Source organism: Cebidichthys violaceus, unplaced genomic scaffold (genome assembly GCF_023349555.1).
Source record: "Cebidichthys violaceus isolate CVI_PGR_0920_01 unplaced genomic scaffold, fCebVio1.0.p SCAF_11, whole genome shotgun sequence".
NCBI classification, from domain to species: Eukaryota; Metazoa; Chordata; class Actinopteri; order Perciformes; family Stichaeidae; genus Cebidichthys; species Cebidichthys violaceus.
The window spans coordinates 13,986,308-14,009,141 of record NW_027176274.1 but is presented as its reverse complement, the minus strand read 5'-3'; the positions used below and the strand labels follow the sequence as shown (position 1 = coordinate 14,009,141).

Below are 22,834 nucleotides of genomic sequence, written 5' to 3'. Positions count from 1 at the left end.
GAGAGAGAGAGAGAGAGAGAGAGAGAGAGAGAGAGAGAGAGGTAGAAAGAGGGGGAGAGTGAGTTTGTTGTCAAGAAGGCTGACTCTTGAGGCCATCCGTGATCTATAAGGCAGCGTCAAGGGATGCCGTTGTGCCTTTAAGGTCTTGTCGTCATGTGTCTGTAACCAAGGGTGCTACTGTGGCTGTGGAGCTCCGGGCATTTCTGATCCCTCCATTCCCAGTTCATCCCCGACATTTCTGTTCCACAGGAGAAAAACGCTGTCGCTTCTCTCTTCTCCTTGCTTCTTCGTTTTCTGAGCAAGCATAAGAAAACAGAAAGATTCACAGACCGAATGAGAGTTGCTGTAATATCAGGATGACATGCTGTGAGTCAATCCAGTTCAAAGGAAGGTGCAGACAGACGGCCATATGCTTTATTAGATACACTTTTGCTATTTAATGCAATCCAATAAAACTGTTCTGCCCTTAAGTCTACCTTTGGGATGCCTATAGCGTTCAGTTTTATGACACTGCCGTTCATGGTGATGTTGAACAGCACTGTATTATGGTGTTTCTAATATCCCCCCCCCCCCCCCCGCCCCCATGTAAGTAAATGGGGAGGACAAACCTCTCTTACAATCATGTATAACAAAGAAAAGCATAAAATCTTCACATTTATGTAGCTGGAACCAGCAAATGTTTGGCCTTTTTTTGCTTAAAGAATGAGCTAAATTGATTTAGAGTTTATCTAGATTGTTACAATTGTTGATCGACTTATTGATCAATCAATAAAGGTCTACATTTTCTGCCACAGATCTTACACTCTGGCACTTATGCCTCTCACAGCACAGCCCTGCATTGAAAAAAAGGAAGGACCCCGTCAGTGTGCGCAGATGTTATGAAGACGTTAAGAAGTGTTCCCTCTCACATCATCAGTGGTGCATGACGACAGAAATATTCAAATTGTACAGAGACATCCGACGACAATAACCTTTGTGTCTGTTTCTGTGTCAGCTAGAGCATGTTCCTAAAACCACATTTACTGTTTTCTTTAATCACTAATTCACTAACTGCTTATAAGGAACTTGTGATTGGCAAAAACTTATTTATGTTTTTTAAATCCTGTTTGTTGATGCTGTGTTACATAATAATCAATTAAATGTATTGCCTGTGTGTCATGTTTAATGTGTGTGACTAACTAATTAACTAAAAAACGAACTAATTAACTTAATCAATGAGAAAGCCTGACCCATTGACAATGACAACAGGGCATAATATGTCAGAGTTTTCTCTGAGTGCTAAACACTTCCTCGAGTCAATGCACAAGAAACAGAGTAAATGAAACTTCCCTTAAAAACACGGAAACAAACATGTGTGCGCCCACACGAGCACACATCGATCGACTGAACTAACAATAATTAATGAATGCAGGTCACAAACTCTCTCATTTATTGCAGTGTGTGAGCGTACAGCACAGTCCTCTGATGTCTTTTGATGGATGAACCCAAAAAGTGTCGTAAACATAAACGCAAAGTCTTCATTTTGTCTCCTTAACTGGTGTTCGTCTCTTCAATACTGCAGATTAAATGAGTTTCTACATCTGGACTACCAGCTATCCAGCGGGACTGCCCCTGTGTTCAGTCTTTGACAGGTGCCATAAACAAACAGGGGACACTGTGGTTTCAGGGGTGTACAGACCAAATTCCAGATCTGATCAAATTACAAATACCCACCCCTCCCCTCTGTTTCTCTAAAGAACATGTTTCTGTTTTAGAGAATATGTGGCTGTACGGAATGCAATGTCCCCTGTGTTCCCTCAAATCAATGCAGTCAATGCTCTAATACAGGGGTCTTCAATGTTTTTCAGGCCAAGGACCCCCAAACTGATAGAGAGATGGAGCAGGGATCCCCTACTATATACAGTATATTGTATAAAATTGTGTTTTTATATTAAACTGGGCCTAGTACATACCTTGTTCTTGTGCATTCAATACTAAGCTATTCAAATAATACACAGGTTCATATATTCATGTTTTTATTTTAAAAGGCACAGTGAGTAGAGTGGCCGTGCCGCTGCCATTTAGAAACATACCTTGCATGATAATCATGCTTACAAGCTATTCAAATTGACGTTTTTATTTTAAACATAAATGTGGAAATGCTTGCATACAATACTGAACTATTAAAATAATGGACAGATTCATGTTTAAAAAAAAAAAAAAAAGAAGAAAGAAATTGTCTAATCAACCAAAAATTTCGTGGACCCCCAGCAGTACCTCCACGGACCCCCTAGGGGTCGCGGACCCCCTGTTGAAGACCTCTGTTCTAGTACGTGAAGCACTTTTTATCCGTCTTCTCTCAGCCTCCTCTTCCCCCAGAGCCATCTAAACCTGGGAGACAGCTCATATTTTATCTTGACAAGGCAAAATCCATGCAACCCAGAGCCACTTCACAGGCCAAGATGTATTACGCAGATTAATGGATGGACTAGACAAGCGTACGAGGCCAAGATGCAGGAAGGGGATATGATAGGATTTCGTCATTGGCCCACAATATGCTCTCAGTCAATGAACTATTATACAGTTTACAGTTGGAGTATTTATGGTATTACATAAAGAATCACACACCTTCATCTCTTTACTTAAGAAGAGAGCAATACAAACAGTGAAACCTACAAACAAAACAGTCACCCAAGAACATGCTGTTAGCAGGCGTGACCTAAGTACGTCATATTAATACATTTTTTTGGTAAACAAAACAAAATCAACTCAAGATTCACTGACAGCATATCATGCAGTCCCTCTGAGCAGGTTGAGTTTACTCAGTTGCCTTGGGCTGTTTGTTGATCTCTCGGCATGACGACTTAAAAGTTAATTCATGACCTTAAAAACAACAGTTGAATAAACAAAATCAACCCACAGTCCACTTACTCTGTTTGTTCTGGAAAACAAAATCTAAATGAGGATTTTGAAAAACTGTTCATTCATGAACTTGCAAGATATTTGTAACAATGCATACAAGGTGTTTGACTGAGCTCAAGTCTACCATTAAAGGTGCAAGATCCCACATTTGGATCATTTCGATTGCCTCTCAACGGCTCTCAACATGTCGGCATTATAAAAAAAAAAACTGCTGACAGAGCTAAATGTGTTTACCTGAAAGGGAACTGGAGGGTCGGTGCTAATCTTCCGCAACAACGCTGTCTGTCAGCCTTCTCAGCTGTAAGTGAGCCAGCCAGTGGGGCACGCTCACGTTCAACGGCTAAGTCAACAAAGCGAGGAGAAGCTCAAATAACAACAGAGAGGGAGAGCGACTTCATTCTGTCCTCAGGTAGCCATTACTCAACTATATCTTTAAATAGTTGTTTGCTGCTATAATAATGTTCAGAATATTAAGTACAGCTCCTTTAACATAAAAAACACTGTATGTTTACTTTTTGAAGTTTATATAACATAAAGTTGACAAAGTAATCAGATATAAATTATATCTGATATAGTAGGTTTAACGATATTGATACAATACCATAAAGTATGGTTGCCCACTTTCTATTCTATGCCTCCTTGGTGTATGACGCCTGAAAATAATGTAAAAAAAAAAAAATCAAAAATTAATTTGGAAACCTTGGTTTAACGTTACAGTAGTGTGTCACATGGTAAGTTTAAGACTATCCCCACAAAAAAATGTTAAAAATGATTTTGCAATGCCTTGCTCCTTTCCACACATAATTTCAGCAAAAAAGTGCCAAACACGCTAACGACGCTAACGACGACACACAAAGTTAGCGACTATGCTAGCGGGTTAGCATAGTGGAGCAATTGAGCTAGCAGCTAAAAAGCTGTTTTTTCCAAACCAAAGCTAAGAAGAAAGTGAACACTGAAAGTCTTCATGTATGTTAATGTTGCTCAGCGTCTCTTAGATGTGCAGGCAATTATTTGCTAACACCTTAGCATTAGCTATATCAGCTTGACAAATGTAGTGTTTACAGTTTGTTGGAACACCCCCAAGTAGCAAAAAAAAAAGATACTTTAATGCAGATTTAAGGGCCCCATAATTCATAGCGTCACCCCTGTACAAACTTCCTGACATTAAATCATTGAGTGTCCCGTGACCGTCAGCGGTGTGTATTTAGCAACTCTCACATCCTAATTACATCCACCGTGCCGCTCCGAGCTGCGAGTCGTGATGTCCCTGCGTGAGCTGCCTGTGTGTCATCTCTGACGTTACCGGCCCGCCCACATCGCGCTCCGTCTCCCCCGGTGACACACACACACACACACACGCGCGCGCGCGCGGACACTCTCCGGCAGTGAGGAGCCGGTGTGCGAACGTCACGGAGGGGGCACCGCGTCCGCAGCTCTTTTAAACGCGAGTCTTCACTGGCATGGATACCGGAGGAGAGCGCTGAACATCAAGGAACCATGCCTACTGTCCTCGCCGGCAAAGGGAAACTTTCCGTTGTCTGTTTTCTACTCAGATGCGCATATTCTCAGGTGAGAAGGGAGCGCGGAGTGTGGATTATAGCCTACTTATTAAGGGAGTAGTTATCGAGGGAGCCCTTGAATATTGTTCTTGCACAGGATTGTTTAAAGTCACCAAATTGTACATAGAATACCTGCAGGTTATTCGTTAAGAATACCGATTACTGAAATAAAATAAGAGGATGATTCTTGCAGAGTGGTGCATTTTGCGCTCCTATCTTCATAACGATTCAGTTTACAGATAAAAAGTGTTTCAGATTTCACTTAAAGGGACTCGACACAGATGGAAGTCATGAATTGAAGCTGTAAATAGCTGTAAATAACTTCAGTAATTGCTGATACTTTGAGAATGTAACAGGTGCTATACTCTTGGCTTGCATGATGCTTGTTATGATGGCTTGTGGTTTGTAGGCCCAGGGGGAGTTCACTCATCAGGGTATTGCACCAGAGCTGTAGCCTGCGGTGCTAGTGGGTATATGGACATGTGAAACATATTGCACTTGATAATATCCAAACTAATGGACATGTAAACTGAGGAAGCAGGCCTGGCTTTCACTTGTGCAACGCCACAGGGAGGTGAAATACTGGCTGTCTGTGTTTATGTTTTTAATTTAGTGCTCACGGCCCCATAACTGTGCCTTGTGGCTGTAAAAAATTGGACAGTTTTCACACACACTGTTTTCCATCCGCAGGCTTAAGAGTCCAGCCACTGAGACATTGACCTTAGTGAGTCATGCATGCAAAAAAAAGACAGTTTCGTACACTCACACATGCATGCTGCACTACACACACATTTCTTTCTGCTGTGCATACTTATGCTGCACAGATGGCAGAGAGTGGGGCATGAGAGAAAGAAGCAAACCACCCAAATGAAATGGGATATAATGTGTTAAGGAAGTGCTCAAGATAATAAATCTCCATAACCAAGAAGAAAGACAGTGAAAGTGTTCAGCAGATGAGGTCCACAAATACATACACTCAGAATGATGAAAAAGTCCATAAACCAAACAAATAGAATGAGTGTGATTATGAATGAGGAACTAGAGGAAACAATATGTTTTGGTACAAATTAAAGATCTGTTTCCACACCAAGCTCACAGTCAGAATAAACGCAAATAAAATGTAAAGCACCTACACAGTAATGTAGAGTATTTGTCCTTTATCTTAAAGCTTGAGCAGCATGGTTCGCTACTGTCGTGCCAACGAGGTGAATCTGAATTCTGAGTTGAATTGTGCAAAGGGAAGAAACGTGGGGGAGGGAGAGCGGGGTTGCCTAACGCGGAGGGAAACAGAAAGTTGCTTGCGAACAGAATCAGCATCCGTCTGATCATCTGCAGCTGTGATTTCTAAGATATGAGTCATCAACAGCCTCGTCTCAACTTTCACAATTACTGTGTGTGTGTGTGTGTGTGTGTGTGTGTGTGTGTGTGTGTGTGTGTGTGTGTGTGTGTGTGTCTGTGTGAGGTTTACAGTAAAGTTTAACACCAAGTTGTGAATCTTACAGCAAAAAGGCGGGAAGCAGAGTGCGGAAGCTTTTTGTGTGTGTGTGTGTGTGTGTGTGTGTGTGTGTTTGTGAGAGAGACTGAAAAGTTCACATCTCGAGCAACGACCTGTGAAAGAAATGAATGAGTCTAAGAGCTGTGTGTCTATGTGCACAGCTACATTTGCTGTTGAACTTGCGTAAGTGTGGATTTTAGATGAGACACTTTGCACCTTACTGTAATTCAGATGCTACAATACGGTTTGTGTGCTTTCTCCATGCGCTTGTGTAGTTGATACTGGACTTGTGTCTGTTGTTCTGAAGTTTCGTAAAACTCTGATCACCTGTCAGTCTGAACTTTCTGTGACTTTCTCCTCATTGATCCATCACCTCCTTACTTTCGTTTGCCCAGGTAACAAGAAGCCAACACAACAGCTGTGCCAAAGATATTCTGGAGGTAAATAATTACTTTTTGTATTCATTGTTAAAAGTAATAGGTGTAACAGCATCAGTAATCGACTGTGAACATGTGCAATTATTCAGATTCGTCCCTCATTAAATGTTTTGAGTCATAATGTGGGTGATATTTTCTGGAATTTGCATGTGATTACATCTTATTCCAAGTTCGATCCATTTAAAACTGGTATTGGAAGAAAATGTGAGAAAATAGTGAAAAAATGTTGATCTTCAGTTTAAAAAATACTAAAACACAAAAAAGCTGCAAATAGTAAAAGGGAGATGCTGAAATCAATAAACGTATCTTGTTTACAATGCTATAAAACAGAGGAATGCAGTAAATCCTCACATTGGAGAGCAAGAACAGGACATAAACCAATGATTTTATTATCTATGAACAGTTGCAGATACTATTTTTGTTGATCTATGAATACATTATTCAAGGTTTTGAGGTATCGAGGTGGCCCTGAGGTTTCTACCTATTTCTCCTGTTATGTTGGAGGTTTTACAAGGCAGAGGATGTGTCCTATGTTTCCTGTCGCCAGTGTAGGACAGATAGGGGGAGCAGAGGAGGAGATTAGAGATACGGAACATGTGGTGGAGAAGGAAGATAGCAACGCACATAATGCTCCACCTGGGAGACCTTGTTGTTGTTGAAGGAGGAAAGGGGCTGAGGGCTGGCGCTGTGTCCTTGGTGACTGGTGGAGAGATAACCAAGTGAAAGGATGAGCAGGGAGAGGAAACACTTTCCCTCCAGGGCTTACTGTGGAGGATGACAGGAGTGAGGAGGAGGAGGAAGGAGAGCAGAGTCACCTGCCAGGTTCATAAAAGATGTGTCATCTAATAAGCTTCTTTGGATTTGATAGAATGTAACTGGGAACATTCCTTCTAGTAGACTCGAGGTAAAGAAATTATTTGCTATTTCGTGAAATTTGCTTTCTTGCCGAGAGTTTGGTGAGCTACAGCCAGCTGCTGGTTAGCTTAGCATAAAAAACTTAGCATAAAAACTTGAAACAGGGGGAACAGCTAGCTTAGCTCTCTCTGGAGGTAACACAATCATGCCAACTATAGCCTAAAATACCACTAAAGTCACTAATTAACATGTTATATTCAGTGTTTTGAAAAAGCGTACAAACACTAAAGTGTAAAAATGGCCACGGGGGTCGTGTGCCAGACTTTTTCTTGGCTTTAGCTTAGCTAAGCTGTGCTAAGTGGCCACTGGCTAACTGTAGCTTCATATTCAGCATGCAGACACGAGAGTGGTTGTGTACTGTACTCTCCAAAACTATTCCTTTAGACCGCCACAGCTCACAACCACACTCAGACCACAGACACACACACACACACACACACACACACACACACACACACAAATCCCATGACATCCGAGCTGATAAAACGTGACCTTTTCAAGATCTTGCTCACTGTTTCCGCCACTGTCGCCTCTCACCCAGTGATCGTCACACACATTACATATACATTACACACTGAACCCCCATGCTCCCACATCATGGCACAGCAAGATCGCGCTAACATTTTACAAAATCAGGCCATTTTGTCAGCATCCATGAGGTCTGGTTCGTCTGAGTGTGACTGCGGGCAATCTAATCAACAGAGATTATAATCAGAGCAAGAGCAAAGACGGTGCACTGTGGATGCAGAGCTCTCTCCATGTGGCTGGTTTCCTCTTGAGTACCGTGCAGAGGGAACAAATAAGAAACGGGATCAATTTTCATAATAGGCCAGGTGTATAATCATATGTAATCATCACTCAAGTCTTCACTCAGGGGGAGCGGTGGCACATGCTTGTCGCTGAACTGTGAGCATTCGCCACATGTATTTAAAATATAACATACTGAGTAATTTCATTCTTTCTTTTTTACTTGTTATTTTTATGTCAAATTAATATGCATCCATTGTGTTCAAGAGTTAAATACAGTTACTGCTATCACTTTTAATAATGAATTAATGCATTGTTTATTTTATTAATGATTCAATAGTCTCTTAGTCTGTGAAATGTCAAAAATAATCAATTAAAAAAACAAATATCACAGGTTAACTGAGCATGAACTGATGTCTTAGAAGTTAATATTTCCCTAAATGTATTCAATTAACTTTGATGTGAAATTAAGAAAATAAATAAAATCTTCACATTCAAGAGATTGAAACCAGCAGACCCGTATTTTTCTTTTATACGTGAGGAAAATGAATACTCACTGGTATTTTCAGCACTATCGGTACCCTGTAGTACATAACCCCCCCTTTTCAGTCCAGATTGGACCACTTTTTGGCCATTATAACTGCCGACATGTTTGTCGAAGCAGCGAACAACAAAGGACCTGGAGACTGAAAAGTGACTGTGCAGATGCTGTATCAGTGTCTCCTGCAGCTGCCCAGGGGTTGATGGATTCAGATTATTCCACCTCTATTGTGCATTCTTCAGTCGGCTATTGTACCCTACAACTGTACAGTGATTTTACCTGTTGCACTGGGTACTGATGATTACCTGACATGACCTACGTTCATTTTCTCAGATCCACGTTTCATGCAACAAGTGTTTTGATGAGCTGTCTTGTGTTCTGGCTCGCTGGTTTCGCACTTTTGAGATCACTGCCTTTGAAAAGCTAAGAAGCTCGTCAGACTAACGGTACTCAGGCCGGTGCTCTTGGAATGCTAAATCATGTCTTTTAAAAAAAGTTTAGATTAGATTTTTAGCCCATATAATTGGTTCACAAACAAATGGGACCAGGATCTTTAATTTGCTCACTTAGTGAACACAGAAACATTCACTTTACAAAAGAGAAAAGAGCTGTGAAACATAAAAAGAAAAATAGATAAATAAATAGCAGATTCTTGAAATACCTGAAAGTAGATACAGCTGGAGATCAATAAAAAAGAAACTAAATGATAGCACAGAAATCTTGACACAGCTGCAAAGTGCACACTCCCACACACTACACACTGAGAATAACCCTTATTTATATCTTGTCACACTCCCTCTGGTGGGGAGGAACCGTGCTGATAACGAGAGACTCAGCTGTAAAATTGGGCTCTCTGAACTGTATGTGTGTAAATCTAAATGTTAGCGATAAGTTGCTCCTAAATGAAAGAAAATTAAGAAAGTTTGAGTGACAGTTTTAGGATGTTTGGAGTTTCTGCATTGTGAAGAACATTAATCACAGTGGCGTCTCCAAATTCACCTTTGATACCCCTCCCCCCCCTCTCTCTCCCAGGACATGACCCAGCAAGCCTTCGGGGGTGACCAGGCCCAACGGATCCTCTACAACTCTAAAGTATGTGTGTGTATAGTTAATGTGTTTGCTCTTTATCTTTGTTGAGTAAAGGGGAACTTCACAGATTTTGCATAATAAAGTCCGTTTACAGGTCTTAGAGAGTACTACTGCATATGTAAAAATTGTATGAAGCCTTTTGTGGCTCCACAGGGGAATCTGATGAATTGCCTCAAATGATGTCACTTGAGGCAATTTATCAGACTTGGTTTGGCCTCAAGACTTCATGTATGAAAATCAAAAAATTTTTGGAGGTGTGGAGTTTGAAAGAAGTGAACTTACCAGACCCCTGGAGACCGCTCCTCATCTCTGCTTGGAGCTAGCAGCTCAAGGCGACATTAGCCGCTACCAGAATAACACACCTGCATCTCAGAAGCAAACTGTCAATCAAGTTTCATTGTGGGTAATGTAGGCGCCAGGTTTTGAAGAACAATGCGGTATCCTTTTTTTTTAAACTGTCCGCTGTGAGTCGAATAACATTACACTGTAGTGCAAAGCTAAATCTGAGTACTCTTTTAGACATGTAAATAGAGAATTCTGCTCACAATCTTTTGTTCTCCTTCTTTCCAAGGAAGCAAAACTACAGACTGCACAACAAAGGCACAGTATGTGTTCACTGACTGTTTGCTTGTCTGATATGTGCAATACTTTACAATTGGTTGATATATGATTTGTTGCCTGGTTTTAAATATGTTTTCTCTCGCTTCCTCTGTGAGGTCGGGGGGATGTTCAGCTGCGAATGACCCGTCACCCTCGCGTGGCACCTCACAAATCGTAAGTGGGTAATGAGGAAACATGATCCACCGAAGGTCATCAAACACAGACAATATAATATATCACACACATGATTTATGTCTTCTTCTCAACAGCTGTTGTAAAATCAGGTAGAAATCACGAACATCCTCGTTTGTACAGCTACAGAGAAAGGCATTAACGACAGTGAAGGGAAATGGACATATAGAGTCAGTCAACACAGCGTTTCAGGTTACATAACAAAGGTCAGGTCAAAGGCCAGTGAACATTCCTGAAAGCTCTCAGTTGAGACTGATGTGCTCCTGGTTGTTTTCCTTTTACATCCTCTTTTTACTGTGAAACACATGTTCAAGCCAACTGAAACTTCTCCCGTGTGCCAAGTGTGTAGGAAACTACGGCGGCTGACGTGAAAATGCAAATGGCCCAATCCAGTGTTTGGTTTGTCTGTTTAGTGCTACTGTAGAAACATAAATGGCTCATTCTAAGGTATCAAAAACACAACGATTCTTATTTTTAGGTAATTATACACTAAAGAAAACACACTTTTTTTTAATCAATATTATTATCTGCCAATAGATCCCTCTGAATGCTACACACTGGCCCTTAAGCAAAATGCTATTGAAATAAAGGGCAAAAATGAAACCTGGCCATTTTAACAAAACTAAGTTTAACTGAAGAAAAAGAACACCTGACAAAAGAAAGCTGCAGCGTCACAGCCAAGCTGCCAACTCCTCTCTCCCACTGCTCCAGTAAATGGAATTTCACTTTCTCAGCCTCACCTAACTGGAACCTTCCACCTTCCCAGGTCAGCACAGGGTGAGCCAAACAGAGCAGCCATCCAGATCATGAAAAACACAATGTAAATACCATTAATACAAGGTTTCTGAGTTGCTGCTGCCATCACAATTAATCTATTGAGCACTCGTCACATACCAATGAGCACTCCAAATATACTGCAGAACTATACCTTAACAATCTCAGTTGCCAGCAAACAAACTTAACAAGCTTGTGTCATTTCTACAACTTAATTGATAATCAAATAAACTGAAACATTTGAATGAAATTAATAATGAAGCAGTCACAAAATACTGTTAATGTTGGGGAACAGAGCAAAGTGAAAAGGGAGAAAGGCAACCTTTGACAAACACATTTGTTATTTCGGTGTGTTTAATATTGATGAAAATGAACATCTTCAGGAAGACTTAAAAGTGTTGAAAACTATGGATGCACCGATCTGATACGATGGATTTGTATCAGCACCAGAACTGTCCTTTAATTAACTCTGTCTGGCCATGATGTGACCAATCCACCCTAAAAACTGTTTCTTCCACAAAATCATTATACAATTCACAGCATTCCCAGGTATTGTGTTATTGTACATGAAAATGATCTCCATGTGTCCCACACAGTGATTTATGTAGATTTTAAATGTGTGGAAAAGAGAGCACTGCTCGATAATCGGTATTGGCTGAGTTGAGGTTGGCTCAGAATTGGTACTGGGGGAGAAACGGTTGGATCAGTGAGTCTCTATTGAAAACACTGGCGATTAAATGTACAACATTGCGTCACTGTTCTGAGTGTGTTTCTCTTTGCTTACAGCATGCTTGCTGATGACCTGAAGCTGAGCAGTGATGATGATGACACTCAAAGGGTAGGTGACTCTCAAAGTGCTTTGAAGATACTATTTCTACATTAACATTTCTTTGTTGATAATGGTTAATAATGATAACATTAGTATTCTTTTTTTAGTAAGATACAAAAAGTTCATTTTATAAATGTGGATCATACACAAAGACTGAGTTGGCTGTTCATGTTTGAACCACTTCAATCAGTTAATGGGAGAAAGCCTTACAATCTGGATAAACCATTTCTTTTCAGTGTAGAGTTTATTTTGATAAATATGTTTTTGGAAGTATATAGAAGCACTTAATATGTAACTGATGTAATGTTGTTTTTGTATATGCATTACTGGAAGATGCATGTTTTGTTAGACAGCAGTGTCATCTAATCCCATGTGGGATGGGCCAAATGTTTGTCATGACAGAAATAATGACTGTAACTAATTAAGTAACTAAGTAGTTTGCCCTAAGCTGTTTTTCAGGTAATGTTTAATAGTGTGCACACACACCCAAACGCAGTTTAGCCCAACTGCCACTTACTTAAGAGCTGTTTCTGTACTTGCTACTAAGGATGATACGACTTGAAGACAGCAGTGGTAACACGCTGCTGCTTTGTATGATAAGTTTCTCTTTTTGTTTGTTGTTGTTGTGTGTTGTCCCTGAAGGCAACTCATGAGTCAGCTTCCTGGGATGGACACAGGTACTTCATTACAAATATCATGTGTACATATTGTGGATTTGAGCTTTGGGTGTTTGTCTGTAAACTTAAGTTAAATTATGTGATTAACAACTGTATCTGTCTACCTCTGTGTGTGTGTGTGTGTGTGTGTGTGTGTGTGTGTGTGCTCCACTGTGTGCGTACGCTTGACCCCTCTCTGATGTTTGTGTGTGTGTTGACTGACAGCCTGTCAGCACAGCGAGCGCACACACATGGCAGGCGAGTGAGACATTCCAGCTCTGACTCTTCGGGCTCAAACTCCGCCGTCGGGTCGTGCAGCAGCAGTCTGTACTCCCGGAGCCCCAGCCAGAGCCCAGACGCTCACCCTGATTCCGCGTCGCCACGGTGCAACAGCAAGGAGGTACCAATGCTGAGTATCCGGCCTCCTCTTCTTCCGCTCTCAATCTTCTCTGACCCATGCCTCGCCTGTGTGTCTCTTCCTCTGGTTGTGTGCCCTCGGGGGGAATTCTCTACAGGGAGTGGTGGCCTCGAGGCAGTTGACGGCAGGTATGGAGAGGGACAGAGGAATGAGGAATGACTGTGAGTTGGAGAGGAGGTGGAGGAGGAGGAGGGTGAGGGGCAGAGCTAGCTTTGGGAATTAGTGCCTGGGTGTCATGTCAACAGGCCCAGTCTTAAAGAGGAAAAGCCCTCGGGAGGTGGAAGTCATCAAGACTCGATCTCATGTTGACATCTACAACTGGAGTTACCTTTGCTTTTAAAACAACAGTGCACACAAAGGATGTGGACTACTTGTGTATCGTTTTCTTAGATAAGTATTAAATGGGTGACTTAGTGCTGGTTGGTATGATGGACTTTTGGAGGTGTGGGGCATTGTGGGGGTTGAGACGTGTGCTACGTGGGGAATGAAAGGGAAACCTGCTCCTCTTTTATGAATGGAAGGCCCTGTACAACATAGTGGTCTGCATTACTAAACATGCACTACATTGGGCCCCTATAGAGAAGGGAGGGAGTGGAGTGTTTGGGGGTGGGGGCAGGAGGGCAGGGGGGTGCACACCATGTGTTTTTCATTTACGTGGACTGTTTAAATGTCTCCCAAGGAAGAGATGGGGGTTGGAGTTATGGAAGCAGCGAATCCAGAGTTCCAGGTAGTGAGAGAAAGAGGGAGGGCCAGAAAAGAAGGAGGGAGAGCAGTCGAGACGGTACAAGAGATGCAGTGTCTTCTCTGGAAAGAGGGCGAGGGATGTGGGGAGGGGGGTCACTGTTTGACTTGAGGAGTAGAGGTTTAATTTAGTTCCTGGTCAGCGACGAGAGAGAAACGGGCGAGAGAGAGAGAGAGAGAGAGAGAAAGAAGTTTTCTCTCCAGCCGTGAGTATTCTCTTTGTTTTTTTTTTGTTTTTTTTAAAGTAGAAACTCCTGCGTTTTCTTGTGGTTGTCTCATTTTTGGTTGTCAAGCCAGTTGTTAAGCAAACATTAGGTGATTCATTGGCATAATTGGATGGGGGTTGAGCTACTGTAAGCACATATGTGGACTGTGAGACCATGTAGAAAGTAGGCTATTGAAAGGAGGGTAAAATGTCAGCTGGAATTTTTAGTGAACCCACACTTTTTCAGACATGAGTCATAATCCAGGGTTGCGTTTTTTTGGAGCTTGAATTGTTTTAACAGCAGCTGGGTCAGTGATTTGTTATGGACTTTATAAAAGGTTCTTTTATAGTGGGAGTGGGAGAATATCGCGGAATTTGTTTGTCATTCCTCACATGGTTGAAGGTCTCTGCTTGCACCTTGTTATCTCTGAACTATATACCTAAAGACATGTGTACAGTGATGGAATGTAACACAGGGCATATACTCATATAATTTTTACATACTTGTACTTTACTTGAGCATTTCCTTTTTCTGCTACTTCACTATGTATGTTTATATTTAAGAGCTTAAGTTACTCTTCTTATTGAGATGTATCAACTTTCAAATGATCACCTTTTAAATTATGATACATACTGTATGTTCCCTGCATACATATAATGTTCTTCTTATCAAGTCACTTTCAAATATTTTTCTTTAAAATATGAAAATAGTCTCCTAATAGACTACTAGGAACCAAATGTAGTCAGAATTGTGTTTATAAAATCTGGGCTTTTGAACTGTTTTGAACTGAAACTCAACTCTGCACCTGTCTACAATAGATTGAGGGTGTGCATTAAGCCTCACTATTAGCAAAGATTTATTTTATCTTCATCTAGTTTATGATTAATATTTGTTTCTCTCTTCTTCTGTGCTTTCTTAAGACTGATCACCCCTCTGCGGCCCAGTGGCAGTTGGATAAATGGCTGAAGAAGTCTCGGAGAAAATCTTCCAGCAGTGACCAAGTGCCCTCCGAGAGCATTCCAGGACGTCCTCCCTCTCCCCACACCCAAAGAGCCCCATCTCCAGCCAGGTCCTGGGACAGCAATCAGGAATACAGCCCTAGCCAAAGCCCCATTCCCAGCCCACAGTTCAGCTTCAGCCACAACACCAGCCACCTACCTAGCCCTGGTTATAGCTACTGCCCTAGCCCCAGCCCATTCCCCAGCACATGCCCAAGTCCCAGCCCAAGCCCAGGGCACAGCCTGATTCCCAGTCCGGTTCCAAGTGTTTGCCCCAGTCCGTGTGGGAGCCCGAGAGCCAGCCGTAGCCCTAGCCCTATACCGAGAGACCCTCCAAGAAGCCCAAGTCCGGGCCTACGTACTCCTTCCAGGGTTCGACACTGCCCTGAGGTTCAGAGAACACAACCTAGCCTAGCGACCAATCCCCACAGGACAAAAAATAGGTCATGGATTACCCCATTGCCTAACACCAACACCAAGAGCAGGCCTACAAACAGCACTCATCTTCAGCCAACTCACCAGCACAGGCCCAAGACTCGACCCACACAGGACCAAGACCAAAGCAAAACTAAGACTTCTGCTGTTTTGAGTCACTGCCATAAATCTAGACCCAAGTCTAACTTTCATCCCAGTTCTAAACAGCTCACTGAGGCTCCCAAACACACGTCACATTTTGAGCAAATCCAGAGTAGCAGATCCAACCACAACTCCAACCACAAACCCAGGCCTTTGTTTCAATCTAGCTCACAACATAGCCCCAAAACATCAAAGCACTTAGTTCCCACTAGCCGTGAAACCAGCTCTGGTCATAGTTCTCAATCCCAATCCACCCCTAAAGCTGCAACTAATCACAATACTGGGTTGAGCTCCAGATCAAACCCCAGCCTTAAACCTAGGGCCAAGTCTTCGGAGGCTGCAGCCCCAACTCCTGTGCATGTTAATCATACTATAACAACACAGAAGAAACCCCAGTCCAAGGAACAGGAGGTAGACTTCAGAGGAGATCATCTGACCCAAGCTGAGGGGACACAACACAAGATAAAAGAGGACAGACATCAGAAAAAACAACAAGGGAAACAGGAGAGAAAGGAAGACAGGAGGCTGGCGGAGGAGCAGCTACTGAGACGTCCCTGGATCCATAGTTCGGCGGAAGAAGACGAAGAGGAGGAGGAGGGAGTGGTAGAGAGACAGAGGAGGAGAGAGGAGACAGCAAGAGGGGAAAACAGGAGAGGGAGGGACCAGCAACTTAGACGTGAATGGCAAACAGTCCAGGTCAAACAGAGAGCGCTTGTCAACACTGAGCGACACCGCCTTGAAGACGACTCCCACCATCAGGGGAGGACAAAAAAGGGAGGGAGAAGTGAGGAGGAGAGAGAGTTGCAGCAAGACCCATCACCTCCTCCGTCGCGTTCCCCAACTCCTCACAGACTACACTCCTCGCCCTCCATCTCCTCCTCTCCAAATTCAGATTCTGAATCTGAATATCAGGCTCCGATCACCAAAGTTCCAGCAGACTCCACCTCTTACAAGAGACTGCCCAAGAGAGGGCAGCAAAGTCTGAGCAGGCTCGACGCCAACAGGCCGAAGGTTGTGCACCCCAGAGGACCCACCTCGGGTCACCCAAGTGAGGGGAAGCAAAAACTCTATACCCTGGTCCCATTCGGGCGAGGTGAACAAACTACAGCGCCTTCGCAGCGAGGGCTTAGAAATCTGGTGGTGCAGATAGACCTCTGTCTTCTCAAAAGGGTCCCGGACAGCACTACTAGTTCCGCCGTTAAAAAACCCTCCTCCTCTTCCTCCCCTTCATCTACCAAGGACAAGCAAAGAGAGGCTATGAAACACCTGTATGTCCCAGAGACCGCAACGAAAGACAGCAAAAGGAAACGCAAGGTAGACAACACGTACACTTGCCTTGATGCGTAGATCTGTGCACGCTTTCACGCATTAATAATATGTAAGCATCAATGCGGGCTTGTTTTTCAAAGCATGTGTGTTTGTGTGTGACCAGTTGGAGAATGGTGTGTCACACAGAGAAAGCAAGAGGAGCATCCCTCATGCAAAGGACCTCTCGGGCCACACAGAGTCTTTATCTCACACAGCTGAGCGCAACTTTGTGACAGAGACCGTGCACAACGGGTAAAATAACACCAACACTCACATACTACTTTGTCTCACAAACGCATGTGTAATCACACTGTTTGCACAAATACAATAAGCGTGTTGTACGTATGTGGGTGTGTGTACTTGCAGGTACTTGGAGGAGTACTTGGACAGCAAGAGGCCGTTGTCTCCCCTGTCTCCACTGTCCGACAGCCCTCAGTCCACCAAGCCTCCCCCCAAAGCAAAGACATCAGAGCAGCATCACGCCCATGCCCACAAGAACAGGGACAAGAATAGAGATTCTGCTCTAAAGGTGTGACAGAGAAGTAGTTGTTTAGATCATCCCAACTCCATTCCTCGCAGCCTTTCAGTTTATTTCACCTCTTTTTCTTCACCTGTCCACCACACAGCCCAAGACGGAGGTGGAATGTGTGAAAGTGTCGAGACAGCCCCAACCACCATCCGAGTCCTGGGCTCCTGCAGGACACAGGGGGGCCATGCCAAACAATGACACGTGAGCCACACTGTTTATTGTTTGTCTGATACAGACTCACCAGACACCTGTGTGTTGTGGTATACTGGTGATAAAAACTTTTTATTTTTCTGTGTTTCTGTGCATCTTAGTCCGCACCACGCTGAGTACTACTTACATGAAGCTAAAAGGATGAAGCACCGTGCAGACGCAATGGTGAGTGATTGATCTCGGTCTGAATATAAATTGCAGACAGCGAAGCAAGACTGGAATGTTGTACAATGATTGTGGACCCCAGGAAGAATAGCTGCTGCTTTGGCTACAGCCATTAGTGGTCCTAATAAATGAAATGAAATGAAAAATTGAAGCAATACGCCAACATTTTGGGAAATACAACCATTTGCTTTCTGACTTGGAGTAAAAATGTGAAGTTGGGCAACATTTGAATTTCAATGTGTTCAGTAAGCACACAAACAACTTTATGTACACAGCACATTTGTTTTCAGGGAAGATACAAAGCACCTCACAGAGAAACACAAAGATACCGTATGTATAAACTATATACAGTCTATGTAAATGCTATGCCTTGGGCAACCAGGAGACCTGTGTCAAATGACTTATCATTTTTAATAGGTTCATATTTGATAAGCAAGTCAGAGAGGTATTTGACAAGGCCATTTACGGCTTTAAAATGGAGAATTTTGGCCCACAGTCTTTTTAGGTAGACCAGCAATGAGGACGCTGCATTAGTCTAACAAACAACAGATACAATCATGAATACGTTTTTTTGCATCTTCTTGAGACAAGAATGTAATGTTGGTGCAGGACTGTGTAACATAGAATAAATGATAACACCTAGAATTCTTGAGCTATGTGGTGTATTTACAGGGAGAGAGGCTGAATAAGAACATATCCCCTGTCCAAGAAAGTCATAAAGAGATTGATCCAGGACGTGTTTAGCCTAGCTTAGCACAAAGACTGGAAGCAGAGGGAAACGACTAAAGATTAAAAATATATAACATTCAAGGTGTTCCAAAATAGCAAGCCAGCCACTGATACATCCAAGAATCACCTGGGTTTTGTTAGGAATTACAAAAAAAATGATTTATGATCTAAGAAACTGTGGAAGTTACTGAGTGGTTTGGTCACATAGTGTTTCCAAAACAAAAACCTAAGGGGGAAAAATCAAAACATGCAATGTCTTTAGCTGTTATCCAATAGTGAGTTGCATCTTTAAAGATATTTTGTGACCTCACAGATCGACTCCTAGCTAAAAATTTAAAATATTTGCCCAGGGAGAGACCAATATTAAGTCTAACATTTCTACTGTGCCATCCACTAATTGGTCTGGCACGACTGAAGCTGGCATATGAAGGTGAAGAGCGGAGTAGTTATATAAGACACCTTTGATGGAGCTTAGTTAGTTGTTTCCCTGACACAGAGTTTTTGTGCTACACACCTCCTGGATCAATCTTTTCTCCTGCAAAGAGCGAAAGACATTCTCAGCTAATTCCTGCTTGTTTTAGACACTTAAGGCTATGAAGATATTCCTTTTGATATGTTCTCCCATCCTTACCTGTGTTGGATGTCTTATATCTAGGTGGATAAGCTGGGGAAGGCTGTGAATTACATCGACGCCGCCCTCTCCTTTATGGAATGTGGGAAAGCAATGGAGGAAGGGCCACTAGAGGCAAAGTCTCCTTATACCATGTACTCAGAGACAGTGGAGCTAATTAGGTGAATTGCTCATGCATGCAAAAACAGATGCAAGTCATTTACATTTGAGAAACAAACATACACTCTCAGACATATATGTACACATACGTAAACTGCAGCTCCATTGGTAACAGTCCTGTGTCTTAAGGTACGCAATGAGGCTGAAGAGCCACTCTGGCCCTGGGGCGAGACAGGAAGACAAACAGCTGGCGGTTCTGTGGTGCGTATGTCCTTTCCTCTGTTTACACCACATCTATCATCACAGTGAAGGACGGCGCATTCTGACGATGATTTGTGACTCCGTCTGAGTCTCTTTGTCTTGCGCTTGTGTTGTCCACAGTTTCCGATGCCTTGCCCTCCTTTACTGGCAAATGTTTCGTTTAAAGAAGGACCACGCGTTTAAGTATTCCAAAGTTCTGCTGGACTACTTTAAGGTATATCTAATAAACAGGTCTGATGTTCCAGGTACATAAAGGCATTTACACAGAGAGATTTCTGCACAGTTTTTGGTCGAATGTAAACATCTGGGTTTGGATGACTGGTTTTTGGTGTCATTACAGAGTTCTCCCAAAGTGCCTTCTACGCCACCCGGTTGGAGTGACTCTGGGAAGTAGGTGGATAATAACTATATTACATGATCTCTGTTTGATTTATTTGCTTTTCATTCCAGCCACCAAATACTCATTGATCACTACCACGCGGTTGTGCATGTATTTTCACCACCAGGAGCACAGGAGGACCCCCTTCTTCACTCTCACCCGATGCCAAACATCTGGGACAGGGTTCACACGGGGGCACCGCCTTCCCCTCGCTCATAAGCATTCCCCAACGAATCCACCAGATGGCAGCAAATCACCTGAACATTACCAACAGTGTCCTGTACAGCTACGAGTACTGGGAGGTGGCAGACAACCTCACAAAGGAGAATAAAGGTATAGCAGCTCCTCTGAGCGACACAGATTTACATGAAAATAAGCCGCGTATGTAACATGGACGTTTCTGAACACCCATGATAGTGGGAGGTTTTGAGAGTCTTTTATTTTTTTTCATTACAGAGTTCTTCAACTACTTGAATACTTTGTCTGGGCCATTGACTCTTCACAGTAGCATCGCTCATGCGGTCCAGTACACCCGACAGGCTCTTCAGTGGATACGCATTAGTGCCAAACTTAATTAACAAGGAGAGGATTTACTACAATCGGTCTCACTTTGAAGAGACAGAACTCTGGATCTCTATGCAGCTGACAGGACGGCACCGATACCTTCTGAGCTGGTTGGAGTTGGTTGAAATCCCATGGAGCCTGACGGTCCTCACAGGATGTCGGGGTGCTTACTGTGTGCGAAGCCTTCTGAAGGAGCAGTCTTTTAACTTGTCACTGGTGAACTACCGGCAGCTTCTTCCTCATCGTTGGATTAAGCTGAAGAGTCGTGTGTGCTATGGATTCAAAGTCTGTAACCATTTGCCAAATGTCCCACGGTGACAGAAACAGCATTCTCGTACAATACAGTTGTTTGTGCAATTGCATAATGTGAAGCCTTTTTCATACTTTGGAATAAATCATTACCCAGCAGACTGTTTCTCTCGGGCCAAAACAGGAGAAGATGCAAAAAAGAAAGAGACCGGTCAATCATATTCCCTTTTCTACGAAGTAGAAAAGGTGTTTGCATCTTTTCTAATGAAGGTTTTAATTTTTTTATTTTTTATTTTTTTTAAATCTCTTATGTTTTTACTGTGCAATATTTGATGGATTATCTGTTGTTTTTTTTTAAAAAAAGAACAAAAACGAAATAAATAAAATGTTGGTGAGTCTAGTTGCTGACATTCAAGGCTCCTTTTATAAAAAAGTTTATTTTTCTCCCTGTTTTGAATGTGGGATTTTGTAATTTTGTGAATAATGAAGATAAAGAGATCAACAACTTCTTGGTAAATGTATTGCCTTGGGTCTGGTTCAGAAGTTTGCATTTTAAGTTCCCAGCTTGTTTGATCACCAGCGATTAGTCTGACTATGTTATTTAGGACTGTAAGCTATAACGTGCACTGTTTTAGGTTTTTATCTAAAGCTATCTTCCAAAGAGTACAGGTAGGCCATGTACAGTTACCAGGGCCTTCCACTAGGGTATGAAGTATCCAGAGAAAGTAGACAGCAAGGGTAGTCCAGGGGCATGAATCATAGACTCTATATAGATAGGAATACATCCAAGGGATATATTAACTATACGGAATACACAAATAATTACAGTCAGATCTATCTAGATGGATGGGGCAGTGATATTACAAGTCTATTAATTTACACATTCACACAGTCTGTGATTATTTATTTATTTTTGCCAGCTGTTCTTCCTGCATTTTGCAGCTGCAACTGTGTAACTTTTAGCCCGGATTATGTGTTTAACTGCTTCGTATTTGTTTACTATTATAGTTTGCTCGTCGTTCGAAGGTTCAAGCTTATTTCTCTGTCTTTCTTTCAGTCACTGACTCACACAAGCACACACAACAGGTATGGGTGAATCAGACTTGTTTGGTCCAGCTAGGCAGAGATCTCCCTGTCTCTCTACACACAACCACCAATCACTCCCTGACTCTCCATCACTGCAACTACACTTCCTGCTGCACCGACACAGAAGTCGCGCATGTAACTTCAGCATCCGATGTCTGGTGCCATAGCAACAGAGAACAACCAATAAGGGAGCTCTTCAGGACACAACAAGCCTTGGGTCAGAGCATCCTGGTGCTTTTGATTCTAGGAAATGGGATTTGTTGCAAACTAGCTTAATGTTCTTTCCCTTGATTATGACCCGCTTCATTCCACTAATCACTTGAAGTGGACTGTTATGTACATTTAAGTAGGTCACTTACATTTGACGTCAGTCAATCAATGCTCTTGTTAAGAGTATTTAAATCCTGCCATTGTTGCCTTACATGATCAATTAAAGCAAATAGATCACGTGTCTCTTTATCCAAATCAAATGAGGCACTGATTTAAAACTAAATCCGTGAGATAAAAACACACTTTGCTCTATAGGCGACCCGCTTTGTTCCGGTTGACCTTATTTCACTCCATCCATATAGAGCTGCTGACACGATGCTTTTCTAGTTGTTATTGCCTCAACGTGAGCTCGCGCGGAGCGGACCACCGTGTTCACGGGCTGCCGTGACGCTGCTTCGACTCGTTCAATCTGCACGTGCCGCTGCGTCACGGCCCGTTTGTGCTTGTGTGCGGGCCGTCTGAGGACAACCGTGCTCGGAGCCAGACAGTACAAACACCGTGGAAAAAAACCCAGACTAGGTTGGGTTTTTTTATCGACTGTCTGCCGCAGGAAAAGCAGGCGGCGTGGGCACTTTGTGAACACAAACCCTCCTGATTTAAGCCACGGAGACACATTTTAAAAGGTGAACTATCTGTCAGAAGGCGACAACCGCTTCTATATCAAACTGCATTACACCAAC

At 42.7% G+C, this 22,834-nt stretch overlaps 1 protein-coding gene across 1 annotated transcript; it reads left to right on the top strand.

Annotated features, from left to right (window-relative positions):
* Window positions 1–4,307: 4,307 nt before the first annotated feature.
* aff3 (AF4/FMR2 family, member 3) lies at window positions 4,308–21,305 on the top strand. Its single transcript, XM_068705010.1, has 19 exons — window positions 4,308–4,470; window positions 6,351–6,395; window positions 9,628–9,687; window positions 10,256–10,289; window positions 10,401–10,458; window positions 12,037–12,088; window positions 12,722–12,756; window positions 12,961–13,135; window positions 15,021–16,988; window positions 17,107–17,234; window positions 17,349–17,511; window positions 17,609–17,712; window positions 17,823–17,886; window positions 19,271–19,407; window positions 19,535–19,606; window positions 19,727–19,820; window positions 19,947–19,996; window positions 20,113–20,318; window positions 20,442–21,305. The coding sequence occupies exons 1-19, from the start codon at window positions 4,399–4,401 to the stop codon at window positions 20,561–20,563; spliced, it is 3,639 nt and encodes a 1,212-aa protein (XP_068561111.1). The 5' UTR covers window positions 4,308–4,398; the 3' UTR covers window positions 20,564–21,305.
* Window positions 21,306–22,834: the final 1,529 nt, after the last annotated feature.